The sequence below is a fragment of the Siphateles boraxobius genome, unplaced genomic scaffold (genome assembly GCF_051911475.1).
Source record: "Siphateles boraxobius isolate OS27281-9 unplaced genomic scaffold, OSU_SipBor_1 68, whole genome shotgun sequence".
Taxonomy (NCBI): domain Eukaryota; kingdom Metazoa; phylum Chordata; class Actinopteri; order Cypriniformes; family Leuciscidae; genus Siphateles; species Siphateles boraxobius.
In genome coordinates, this window is record NW_027509195.1 from 12,022,275 (window position 1) to 12,036,431 (window position 14,157).

The 14,157-nt window shown below is 38.2% G+C and overlaps 1 protein-coding gene across 4 annotated transcripts in view; it reads left to right on the top strand.

Moving 5' to 3' along the window:
* Positions 1-14,157, top strand: part of oxr1a (oxidation resistance 1a) — a 177,313-nt gene that overhangs the window by 143,251 nt on the left and 19,905 nt on the right. For all 4 annotated transcript variants that reach the window (XM_077214778.1, XM_077214777.1, XM_077214780.1 and 1 more), the window contains 3 exons: positions 6,641-6,793; positions 7,714-7,898; positions 12,706-13,322. In XM_077214778.1, coding sequence (XP_077070893.1) covers positions 6,641-6,793; positions 7,714-7,898; positions 12,706-13,322 — 955 coding nt within the window. The remainder of the gene's footprint in view (positions 1-6,640; positions 6,794-7,713; positions 7,899-12,705; positions 13,323-14,157) is intronic.

The window sequence follows — 14,157 nt, forward strand, 5'->3', positions numbered from 1 at the left end:
ACCTCCCCTTTAAAATATATTCAAATAGAAAACAGATATTTGAAGTTGTAATAATATTTTAAAAAAAATTTGATTAAATAAATACAGCCTTGGTGAGCATAAGAGACTTCTTTCAAAAACATTTTAAAAATCTTACCGACCCCAAACTTTTGAATGGTAGTGTACCTCTACATTTTACTGTATGCCGTTTAACTATATCCAGTGTTACTTGGTGCATTTTCTTTGTTCAGATAAAATTAAGGTAGTGATGAAGTATTTGACTTTCAATAACAACAAAGCCACATATGGATCCATTTTGGGATCTTGAGCGTTGCCATAGAAACTAATAGTTTCAGAATCTAAGGATGGGAATGGCTCCAAGTAGAATGAAGATACCTATATCAGTGATATCTGTCAGGTGCTTTTGACTTTTACGCTGCAGAACCTGTTTCTAGTCACCAGATGGAGCTGCAGGTTGTTATCCTAATATTTCATGTCAAACATCTGCATATAAACAAATCCACAGATGACCATTAATTCAAAGTGCTGTTGTTGATCTCAGTTAATATTAGAGTCAGCTGACAGTACCTTCTGTGGTGTTGTTATGCATTCGCCTTAATATAATGACAACAGAGCTGTGGAGATTTTGAGTGCTCATCTACTGCTTCAGACTAATAGCGCATGAGTCATTAACATGAGCTGGTGAAATGTTGCGTGTGAAGTTTAACAGTACTCTAAGGGTGTGTGAAGTTGAGATCAGTCCGGCGGTGATCTAATGATCACATGGATGTCAACCACCCACATGCGGAGCCCCGCAAACAAGGTTAGTGCCCTTTTTCCAGGCTAAGGTTCTAAATCAAGCCACTGGTCTCCCTCAGGCTGGATTCACTGAGGCCGTGTGAAACCAGCCCAGCGTAGGTAAGCTCCAGATGGCCTCAAGGACATGAAGACATAGACTTTTTTCCTCCTCCATGTCGGATAGTATCGTCACCCAGCCAGAGGACACTGTTGGTCTCTCTCCCATGGTGTCTTTGATGTGCTTTGGTAGAGCCATGAGATGTTCTTCAAGAAACACTGAATGCATGTTCCTTAACCCATAGACTACATTTTATCTTTGCAGAAAGTCACTGTGCTCGTGAACTCGTCTGTGTTGGCCTGTATGCCGTCAGTCCTTGTGCCAGAGTAATTGAGTTGCATTGTTTGCTGTGATCTAGTGCAGTAATGTTGTTTATGAATTGAGTCAATCAGTTAAGATTGAATGACATTATTGCCCGGTACTGGTACAAATAAGTGCAATAAATGTCTTCCGTGTGAAACCAGTTTGTCCATTTGTTTGTCCGTTTGTCTACTTTGTCCATTTTAATATGGGACAAAGTGAAAAACACTTTGCCCTGCAATTGATCTCAATCTCCGAATCATTTTAAAGTCAGTTTGGTTTAATCTGATTTGTATGGAAGCTTGTTTCCGCCACTAAATAAATAAATAAATAATAATAATTGCGACTTTTTATCACACAATTCTGACTTTTTTTCTCACAATTGCGCGTTTACATCTCACAATTCTGACTTTATTTCTCACAATTGCGAGATATAAAGTCAGAATTGCGTGATATAACTCGCAATTGCGAGTTTATAACGCAATTCTGACTTTATAACACGTAATTGCGACTTTATAACACGCAATTCTGACTTTATATCTCGCAAAAAAATTACCTTTTTTATTTTTCATTCTGTGGCGGAAACAAGCTTCCATAGATTTGACACTGAATTGTGTGAGCCACTTTTATATAGAATATTTTTTTTTGTAAAAAGGACTTCGTTTTTGTAAAAGAGTCTTGTCATTTTTTAATTTGTATATCATTTTTATTTGTATTTATCTGTTTTTTTATTTTAATATAACCATTTTTCTTTGTATAGTAAAAAAAAGAAAAAAGACGCGAGTACCTTTTGTAAAAAAAAAAGTGTCTTTTTAATTTATATAACATTTTTATTTGTAAACAGGACTTGTCATTTTTTGGGGGGCATACTTTTTTTTTTTTAGTGAAAATGACGTTGCACTATACATATTCTTCCAAATCAACTTGACCGAACGTTTTGCTTGAAGTGAATTTCGTTTCGAAAAAGTTTTAGGAGTACACTAGAATATATATAGTCTCATCGCTAAAACACGTGGCCTATTAGCTGTTCAGATAACTGACCGACTAATCAATTTTGAAAATATGTAGATTTGCAGATCCCTAGCACAGATACAGTGATCTCTTTATCCATCCCTAAATCCTGAGTAAAGCTCTACAGCATGTAGGAAGGTGTTGGTTGTTCTTTTAAACTTTTACTAAGTTCCTAATCAACATCTTCCCGGTAACACTAGATGTTGTTTTGTATTCCGGTGGTTAATAATGGCTTTGATAATGAACCGATCTATAAACAGCAAGCCGGCATCAGAGCTCTGGAAATACACAAAGCTATTTGTGTTTCGGTGCACGTTACACCGGTGACATCCTTCCTTCCGGCGCTGAGCGAGACAAACGCCTTCTTCCTGGGCAGCCAGAGGAGGAGAGACTGTGTTTGGAAAAGGCGGGGAGTGTTAACTGTGAACAGGGTTTCATGAAGGCTTGTTTTGACTCTCTGGTTGCTTATTGTGGGATCTGATGGGTGGGCCGGTCTGTCACGGCACGTGGGATGTGCGATGTTGAGGCCAGAGGGCGGGAACAACAGCCGCTGTGCTTGTCAGGGAAGATTTTGTGAGAACGAGAGGTTTGGATTATAAATATTAATTGCAAATGTGTTGAATGTGTGAATAAAATGTTGTCTTTATTATTTATAGCGTTCTGACGCAGACATTGTGCTTGATTATGAGCAGCAGACAGGGGTGAATTTAAGCCCATTTCCATTCAAAAGTTTGGGGCGGTACAATAAAACACCAGTATTGTGAAATATAACCATTTAAAATTAATTTTCAGCATCATTACTCCAGTCTTCTTCAATCACATGAGCCTTCAGAAATCATTCTAATATGCTGAGTTAGTGCTCAAGAAACATTTTTTATTATTATCAATGTATTAAAGGTGCTAAGGTGCCATTAGCCTAGTTGGCAGCACGCAGACATATAGTGCAGTTGCGCTTCGGGCGTCCCGAGTTCGAATCCCGGTTCGTGGACCTTTCCCGATCCCATCCTCCTCTCTCTCTTCAACTTTGCTTCCTGTCAAGTAACTGTCCTCTCATAATAAAGGCAAAAAACTGCAAAAATAAATCTTAAAAAAAATAAATCTATGTAAAAAACAGTTGTGTTGTTTTTTAGGATTCTTTGATGTATATAATTTTCAAATGATGTTTATTTGATTTAGAAATCTTTTGTAATATTATAATGAATTATGTCAAAGTATCTTTATTTGTCTCCCCAAGGAGAAATTTGTTTTGGATCTAGAGATTGCTACAAGAGTTACAACAGAGACACACCACAAAAGCACAAGACAGTTAAAAAGACAAAAAAGTACATAGAGCATTAGAGCCGCTCAAAGGAGCTGTGCAAAATCACAAATTACCATTTTTCTATAGGCTACTTGTGCAAATTAATATTATATCATAACCATACCTACATTCAATCACAGATATACAGTAAATAAATTCATGGTCACACGTTCATCGCTGGGACAAATGAGTGCTTATACCTGTTGTATTTGCACAGAGAAACCCTGTACCTCTTTCCTGAATTCAATAGCACAACTCTGAAAACAACACATGAGAGTTATCAGACAGTATGATCTTAGCCTGCTTGATTGTTGCTTGATCGAAAAGCTCCTGCGGGTTGAGGGATGCTGGTGTTCCCATAATTTTGCCTGCCGTCTTGACCAAATTGAAAATCTGAGTTTTAGATTTGACTGTCAAATTTCCAAACTAGCTGGTAATACCATACTGAAGAATTGACCCTATTGTTGCTCTGTAGAAAATGAACATAATATTTTTACAGACCCCAAACACTCTAAGTCTGCGCAAAAAAATAGAGGCACTGATGAGTTCTGGCACAGACATTTGTTACATTGACTTCACATTGAGGTCGTTGTCAACATACACTCCTAGATATTTAAAGGAGGACACCTGCTTGATGTCATGGCCATGGATGGCCACAAGGCTCTGTACATTACTCTTAAATCTTTTGAATGGTCTATATAAAGTCTATATAAAATCTACATATTAAATAAAGATCAAATTACTATACCATTAAATTCGTATAGTTGATATCTTCACTGTCAGTTTTGATCAATTTAATGCAACCTTGCTGAATAAAAGTATTTCTTTAAAAATTCTTACTGACCCCAAACTTTTGAATGGTATGTGTGTATATATATGTATATGTTAAATAAACAATGTCATTATTTACTCACCATCATGTCATTCCAAATTTGTTATGGCTTTCTTTCTTCTGCTGAACACGAAATAAGGTATTTTGAAGAATGTTTCTGTGAAGTCTTTTTCTCCACACAATGAAAATCAATGGGGTCCAAAGATACCACTGTGCCCCATTGACTTTCATTGATAACAGAATCGTAATTTTTGGGTGGACTATCCCTTTAATACTTGTAAAGCATGGATAAAGGATGTCTTTGAAAAATGTTGCTAATTATAGTGTTAAAATATCAGTATTCTACTCAAGTATCCTGGTCGTGTACCTCTGCCTATAATTACGGTAATTGAGATGCACATCAATGGTGAGAGTCTAATTGTGTCTGTGATTTTAGTATGAGATTTTCACATAAGATTTATAATGTGCTGTGACAGAATCTCTATTGTAAACACATCCACTGCCTTATAGAGAGTGCCTTATACTACCCCAACATTGCTCCAGTTGGCTCAGAGGTGTGTGTGTGTGTGTGTGTGTGTGTGTGTGTGTGTGTGTGTGTATGTGTGTGTGTGTGTGTGTGTGTGTGTGTGTGTGTGTGTGTGTGTGTGTGTGTGTGTGTCGGAGGAGAGCAGACAGCTGTGGGCAGAAGGTTGTGTTTGCAGGAGACCCAGCGCCCACTCTCTGCTCCCGCTGTCGGCTCTGACTATTCATGCCTATTCACACACACACAGTCACACCACTAGTGTGAGTCCTGTGCTGCTTCCTGTTTTAGGTTGAGTCTGGGATGAGGCCAATAAGAGCCCAGAATGAGACCAGTTTGAGATCAGTACGATTTAATGCAGTTCTTAATTAATTCTCTCTTACAGTACCATACACTAGAGTTCAAAAGTTTGGTCTCGGTAAGATGTTTTTGAAGACTCTTAAACACACACACACACACACACACACACACACACACACACACACACACACACACACACACAGACAGACCTCTGAGCCAACTGGAGCAATGTTGGGGTAGTATAAGGCACTCTCTATAAGGCAGTGAATGTGTTTACAATAGAGATTCTGTCCCACCACATTACAAATCTTCTGCTCATCCAGACTGCATTTATTTGATCAAAAATATAGAAGTAACCGTTCGATTGTACAATATTATTACAATTTAAAACAATCATTTTCTCTTTGACTATATCGTATTATTCCTGTGATGCAAAGCTGAATTTTCAGCATTATTACTCATCTTCAGTGTCACATGATCCTTCAGAAATTCTAATATGCTGATTTGATGCTCAAGAAACATTTCTTATTATTATCAATATTGAATATGTCCTGCTTAATATTTTTGTGGAAACAGTGATACTTTTTTTTCATGATTCTTTGATGAATAAAAAATTTTCAATGAAAAAAATTGTGTTGACAAAGAGTACAGACATAGGGTTAAATAGAGCCATAAACTATGGCTCAGGTCATTTGGTCTAAGAAGAATTTAATGAGAAATATTCAAGTTCAAATTGACTTTTGGTAAAGTACTTTAGGTTATCTGCAAAATCCGAGGACAGTTTAAGACATTGAGGTCCCCTTTGAAACTCTTGAGGAGACGTGAGATTACTCTCATATTAGGACAGAATTAAGAGAAACGGGAGACAAAAGTAAATTTACTCTGCATTCATTTCAATTTATATCTTGAAGGAAGACTGAAATTTGCATTTTTTCTTTCCTGCAGTCATAGTTTCATTTAAAAAAAATTAGTTTTTGGCGATCCAATATAAAGTTATTTTGATTTTACTGCAGTAACAATAGCTGTTGTGATTGATGATGTTTTAGTATATATACATCTCTCGAAATGTTTGGCATGGTAATGGATATGACAATGTTGATATGTTTGGTCTTCGCGGGATAGATGCTGCTACTGCAGAGCAAGTACGGACCTGCTATTGCCAATACATACACGACACGCTGCTGTGAGCCTGTAAGACCTGCTGCTGCTGTACAATATAGCATACATGAATTACCTATAGCAGATCTATACAGGTGGAGCTGGGGAAGGAGGAGGTTTCCGAAAGTGCGCTGCAACTGTTACAGAATATGCTGACCAGTATGGTACTCAATGGCTACTGATACAGCAGAAACCAATCAGCTGTGCCCTATAGAGCATGATGTGATTGCAAGCTGATTGAGTTAAGGACCTATCAGCCTGTGCCACCTAGAGTTTCATGAGTCATGACAGACATTTGTAACTATTTCCAGTCATTTTTTTTTTACGTGAGTGGCTGCTGTTTCTTTATTTCTCGCTTTAATCTGTCTCGTCTCTGTCTCTCAGGACTCCAATTGTCCACCTCGCTCCGATGCTCCTGCCCCTCCAGCCTTCTCTGCACTGCGGTCCTCCCGTGTGGTTTCCTCCACCTCGGAGGAAGAAGAGGCGCTGACAGAGAAGTTCCTCAAAATCAACTGCAAGTACATCACGGATGGCAAGGTGAGTCAGTGTTCGACTTTTCTAATTGGCAACGTCCCCAAAGTTGCACAAAGTTAACTTATGGAGGAGTCCTCAGGTTATTCATTAACAAGACCGCTGCTTTTCTTCTGTCCTCTGGGAAACAAAAGACTGCAAAACTGCACAGAGTTCCAAGTTTTGCTTATAGAGTAGGAGTTGAGCTGCTGTCTCCAGCACTGATCTGTTCTCCTTAGCAAATCTTTATGCCTGACGAGTGTAATGATGTTAGTGCCGAGATGATTTTCTCTCACACTGTCAAAAATGTCCTGCCCTCACATTCACCCCAGCACTTATAGACTGAATTCACTGAACAGTTGTGCTGCAGTGTGATCAGTGTGGTCTGGTTCACAAAAAATCTACCATTAGTGATGAAGATATTTGTAATTGTTATATAATAATTGATATAACAATATTGTGTTTTTAATAAAATGTATGTAGCCTATATGTATTATATATGTGTGTATATGTGTGTACAAAATATGTGTATATATATATATATATATTAAAAAAAATTATCCAACAAGCACACATTAAATTGATGTGGCCGTAACAACATTTATAATGTTACAAGAGATTTATATTAAAATAAAAATATTATTTGAAATCATAATGATATTTCAAAATATTGCTGTTTTTACTGTATTTTTGCTCAGATAAATGTAGCCTGAGTGAGCATTAGAGACCTCTTTCAAAAACATTTATGTGCGTATTTTTTTATGTTTTACAAAAAACAAAAACAAATATCTATTTTGTCATAGATATTTACATTTTATTATTTATAATTATATTAAAATTGTAATAATTATAAATAATAAAATGTAAATGTTTTATAAAACATATATATATTTTTGATTATATATATATATATAATGTGTGTTGATGTGTAACTGCCTCTGTCACAGGGAGTTGTTAGTGGGGTGTTGCTGGTGACACCCAACAACATCATGTTTGACCCTCACCGGACGGACCCTCTGGTTCTGGAGAGAGGCTGTGAGGAGTACGGGATCATGTGTCCACTTGACGAGGTTCAGTCTGCAGCTGTCTACAGAGAGATCACCGACAGCAAGATCCGTGATTCCGTGCCCCCGTAAGACCTCTCACTTCATACTGTCACAGCACGGCACACACCTCAGCAGATTAAAGGGGTCATGAACTGGATTATTTTATTATTTTACAATGTTTCCTGGGGTGCCCTTATAATGTTAGTATTATTTTTACATCAAAATTTTTCATAATTTAGGAATAAAAGGCATTTTTCCTACCCTGATTAGCCTCTGATTTGAACGCTCTGTTTAAAGAGGCGTGTCTGCTATGAGACTTCAGTGTAAACGCCCACTGCTGTGATTGGCTGACATGTTTGCATATGAAATGGCCATCATTACATGTGGAAATCTCTCGAATACTTTTACTACGTTTTTACTATTACAGCTATCGAGATTAACAAATCGTGTGAAGTATTTAGATCTATTCCATCACATGAAAGTTTGCAGTGATGAGCATTGAGCAGATGACAGACAGTCTGTTGATTGCGTGAATGAAAAGATCTTATCATTGCAATGCAATTTCTGCACTCTCATGAATGCTTTCACCAAATAACAATGCAAACACAATGTAAATACAGTAAGAGCTTCGTTGTGCAGTGTAACAGCATGCCCAGATAAACTTGCACTGTGTGATTGACAGCTTGGGCAACTGGAAAGGGATCTTTCTTTGATTGCTTTCTGTATATATTTTAATCACAATTTAAATAAGATAATTTTATTTTTAAGTTAATAAGTCTGAACTTGATTACACATCAGGGGAGGGGTAAAAAAAACGTTAGATTAATAGCTGCGCAGTACTTGGTAGCCTTGTCCACCTAAATTAATTATAAATAAATATATTTATTATAATAAACTTGTAGGCTATTTGCAGTATATTAAACCGTTTTTTGACCTAGGCTAATTGTTTTGCACTGAAATGACACACTCGAGTCGGCTCTGACAGCGTTGCATCACGTGCACCTGCGCAATATAGTCTATGATTTCCGAAAATAGTTCTATGTCAACTAGGGATATCAGCACAAGAACTGTTGAGGAATATGCAACATAATTTAGACAATTTTTTTTGTCATAATTTTATGATAACTGACAGACACTATCATTTCAGCCGCTCTGTGCATGTCCTAGGAACATAGGAGCTCAGCTTCGCGGCTAGAGACGCGAATAGACTATTAATTTAAACCTTTTACTCTTAAACACACAAGGCATGTCCACTTTAATAAAAAAAGAATATTTATTAAACAAACCAGATCAAGACGAGAGCAGAAACGAAATAAAGTGCATAGCTGAAAAATAAAGCATAGGCTCAAAACAAATACAAACGGTGGGCACAGCGCAATTGCGCATTAGGCTAAAAAAATTAATTAAAATAAAAATAATAATAAAGTGCCCAAATCCAATAAATATACTAGAAATAAATGGTCACAATAATAAATGTGAACCATAAAATGTTTCCAGCGTGGTCTGGGTGTGTCTGGGGGATGCTACCGTCGTTGCGTGCGGGTGCGCCTGCAGTTAACTTATAAAACGATTATCACTAATTGGCATAATTCAATGTTTTATGCCAATTCTGATATGTTCATTCAGACGGGGCAACTAAACGCAGACAAGTTAGCTTACCGTTTTTAGGTGATATGCCATGTTTGATGTCGAGCTGTGATATGCAAACTTTGCCTTTGACTTTTGTTGCGTAGTCGAAATGTTTTCTATTTTCTATAAATTAAACGCTAAATTCAGCAAACCACCATTGATGATGCAGATCAATGTCTGGGTTGGGCTAATCTAAAAAAGTGAAAACAAGGGGGGTATTCTGAAGACAGACTGTTACCTGTGAAACAGGGGTGCTCTGAAAACACCCCCATTAGCAATTAGTGATGAAATGAAAGTAATGAAATTAACGTGGCAAAAAGTCGACCAATCAGAATTTTACTCGAGCCAGAACGTATCGACCAATAAATGGACTAGTCAACTGGGAGATTACAGCCCTAGAAATCACTGATCACAGATCAGGCATTGGAATAAACATGGTTACTTGCATGTTTGTGCCGTTGCTGGCAGATCCATATCGTAAAAGTCTGTCTGCAAAGCCTGCTCCGAAACTACGATTGACATTCACATTGTTGGAAAAAAGAACTTTCCTAGCATTAGGATCCTATGGAAGGTAATGGTATTGATCCTGTGTCGATCTTTTCACGTTCTCATGTAACTATTCACTAACATGACAGTGGGCGGCGCTAAAGACGCGGTTATATGTAGATGTAGGCGTTGATATTCTTCTGCAAAGGCGGTCTTTCGCTGCCCTGTGATGTCACAAGTCTCCACTTTTGAGATCCTGTCATTTTCTAGCCTTGGTTTCAATAAAAGTAGTTTTTGGAATAATAAGGAAGTTTTGAGTTTTGAAATTTACAGGGTATTATAACGAATACTCAACTGTCAAAAGATCAAGGAAAATTTGAATTTTAGCGGGAATGAAAGAGAGGATGTGAGGGATAGACATGCATCTCTTCAGTGGGTTGTACTGTTATTTAATGTGTTTTTGGATTGCACTACAAAAATAGCTTTTTCAAGAAATGTCAGTAGACAAAGAACGTCCTGGTTGCGTATGCAACTCACAGGGAACGGAGGACGTAGTCAACGTCGACTGAAAGGGAACTTCAGAGAGAGAGAGAGTTATGGAAAATGATAAGTGATTTAGGGGCTTTTTATAGCGGATGCCACTGAAAACATGGTAAGTCTATCCCTCAAAGCCTCGCTTTCATATCTGTCATGGCGCTGCTCTGAATAAGGTCCATTACTTGCCTACGGTCGTTTTCAGACCTGTAGATTGTTTGTTTTGTTTCGAAACAGCGACTTAATTTGTAACAATGTTGCATTTTCTTCTTTGTTCGGTTTGCATTCACAAGGTAACATTTCAAAGCGTACCAAATTGTGTTTATTTAAGTCACATGCGAGTACAACTGTCCTCTTATTGGTCAAAGTTTGGTCTGCATCATCAATCAAGATGATAAACAAGTTCGCTCCAAAAAATAACATTATAAAAATGACTTGAGCCACCAGACTAATGGTTTTGATTAAGAAAGATTATGAAAAGAGAAAATTGCAGTGGCATTACTCGTTATTAATTGGATTCATCTTCAGATGTCTTATCTAAATTAAAGATCTCTCATGTGACAAATCAGTATTTTGTCTGCAGTGAGCATGAGGAACCACTCTGCTGTACGATTATTTTAGATATCCAGCGATCAGCTTTATTATACAGGAAATGGATTTTTACTCTAAGGTTAATGAAGCCTGAATTCAGCCGCCTACATCTGAATTACTCACCCATTTTGATTTGTAATAAGAAGTTAATGATTTTAGCAGCGTTTCCACCCCCAGATATTTATATCCTCTGTTGGTTTATGAATGATGCTGTGTTTTATTCAGCTCAGAGCGGTGTTCGTTGGTTCTTCAGTCAGACGAGGTTCACTGCAGGGTTTCAGTAGTTTCAGACGCCTTTGATCGTGCAGATGTACAGACAGAGAGACCTACTTTTCATTTGTGCACTTTTATGCTGGCTTGCACGTGTATTAATTGCTCCAAATGGCTTTGATTATGTAGTACCATCCACCTCCCATGTACTTTTTACTTAAGCACCATCCAGACAGACACACGTCATTGTGCACTTGTCTTTCAGATGTTTCAGGCTGTTGCTTTACTGCAGTTCAGAAGCCGCATCTAAAATAAGACATATCACAACATTTAGACTTAAGATAGAAGCATCTGAGTGGTAGGAAACAGTGAATAAGAGTTATAAATTAAAATAATAATTTAAAAGTTTCTCATGCCCAGCCCGCTAACGGGTAGGCCTACCAGTGATGCGCGGGTCAATGTATAAACAACCCGCACCCGACCGACGTTTTCAACTAACCCGCCCGCAACTCGGACCGCAAAAAAAGAAAGAAAATATTGTACCCGACCCGCTTCCTGACCCGCATTTTTTTAAAGTTGTAAATGCTCATCGTAGCGTCATTGGGCCATAGACGTACGAACTAGGAGTGCGGTGCGGTGTGGTGTGCAATGTTTATGTTTCGACCCTGCTTGAAGAATTCATCAGCAGGTCAACTGAGAGAAAAGTGTGAAAGCCCTTAGGAGCGCAAACTGTTCTTTTTCTGAATGCTGTAGGCTATGATATAGCCTAGTGTTATGTAATAAAGGCTTGATTTATTCATTTATTTCGTTTCATTTTCTTAACTGTTAAGATGCTGCATGTGTTTATCCAGTCTAATCGAAGTGTGCGTGTCTCCCCGACTTTCCCAACAAAAATCTCGCCCCCTCTCAGAAAATACATAAAACTGACATTACTGAGCTATATGCGTTTAAAAGTAGCCTATTTAAATGGTACAATGGCATTGCTCAGTTCAACGTGTTGGGAAATCGGGCATTTTGTCCCACGTTTAAAGGTTTAATTGGCATCTTTATTTCAAAAAACCCGACCGACCGCGATCCGAATATCATTAAAAATATATTTGGATGACTCGTAACCGCGGGTGACCGCAGGCACTCGCTCATTTTGGATCAACCCGCGCATCACTGACGGGTACCTTAATCACATATTATATACTGTAGTACAAAACAAACTGAAGATCATAATTCCACTCGTGTTGTTCAGAAGTTTTGTATTATGTTGTTATCAAGTTTTTCACAGTTTACCGTTTTTATAGTATCATTTTTTTATTTAAAATTCTTGAAGATTCTAAAAAATAATAATGATAATGTAAAGAAAAGTAAGAAAAACATTAATTCCTACTACTACTGTTTTATTAGAATACTAGTTTTAGAAGGTGCATCTCATTGTTTCTGTTTGTACCACAGGGATCTTGAAGCCATGTTCTCTGGAAGTTGTCATCAAACGGATCAGCGTCTGCGGGAGGGTTACGACAGCGCCAGCACTGCCCCCCGCAGTACCGAGGGCTCCTTTTCAGAAGACGTCTTCACCGAGTCAGAGCTCTCACCCATCCGAGAGGAGCGGCAGTCCACAGAGGAGCTCCAGCAGGAGGACAAGTCATCGGGAGCCTCGTCTCAATCTGGGCAGACCCTCCTCTGGGAACCTCCAACAGCTGACGGCAGTCATAGAGAGGAGGGAGAGCCAGCCAGCGACACTGCCCAGCCCAACAGCTCAATGAGCTCCAAACAGCCAAGCACACCCACCAGCAAGGACCACCAGCAAGCACCCCACTGCCAGACCTCCTCAGGTTCTCAGAGCTCGGCCCCTGGAGTGGACGAGACCACGGGACAGGAAAGCAGCCCCGATGGGGGTAAACTGTCCAGAGATGGTACTCGAGATTCAGAGACGGACGTAGAGGAGCTGAGGAAGATGTGGAAGAGTCACACTATGCAACAAGCCAAGGAACAGCGAGAGAACGTCCAGCAGGCCCAGAAAGAGAATGTGCAGCAACCTATGGGCAGCCAGAGACAGAGCTCTGCTGAGGGTACGAGAACATGTCCTCCAATCTCTGTCTTTCTGCCATTTGTGTTTCTGAACAATCTGTGATGAAATCTGTGGTAGAATTTGTTTTTGTGTTTTTTTTTGTACTTAATTAATTAATCATTAATTTAATAATACTTTATTAAAAATATATATTAATAAAATAAAATAAACAATATATATATATATATATATATATACAGTATATATGAGAGAGAGAGTATATAATATTAAATAAATAAAATATTTATAAAGTAATTTTATATAGAATATCTTAAAGGGTAAGTTCGGAGTTTTACAAGTAAAGCCCTGTTTTAAGATCGTTTCTGATGAAATCGAACGGTTAAGATTAAAATTTGGACACATGCTGCTGTCCCGAGAATTTTAGGTTTTTGTGTTAGCACCCCACCACCTATACAATGGTTTCATAGGTGCATTGGAACAATCATTCATATAAACGCATTAAACTTTAGTTTACAAAGACGTGAAACTCACCGAGTGGTCTGGGGTGTTCACTGACATGCTAACGCAAAAATCGCTGCAAAAGATGCTTTCCAACAGGTGTTTTACCGTTCGTTGTAAAACTGTGGACCTATTTTTACAACCTCTCACAACCGGACATTCTTCCAAAAACTACGATAAAACCTGTTGGAAAGCATCTTTTGCAGCGATTTTTGCGTTAGCATGTCAGTGAACACCCCAGACCACTCGGTGAGTTTCACGTCTTTGTAAACTAAAGTTTAATGCGTTTATATGAATGATTGTTCCAATGCACCTATGAAACCATTGTATAGGTGGGGGGGTGCTAACACAAAAACCTAAAATTCTCGGGACAGCAG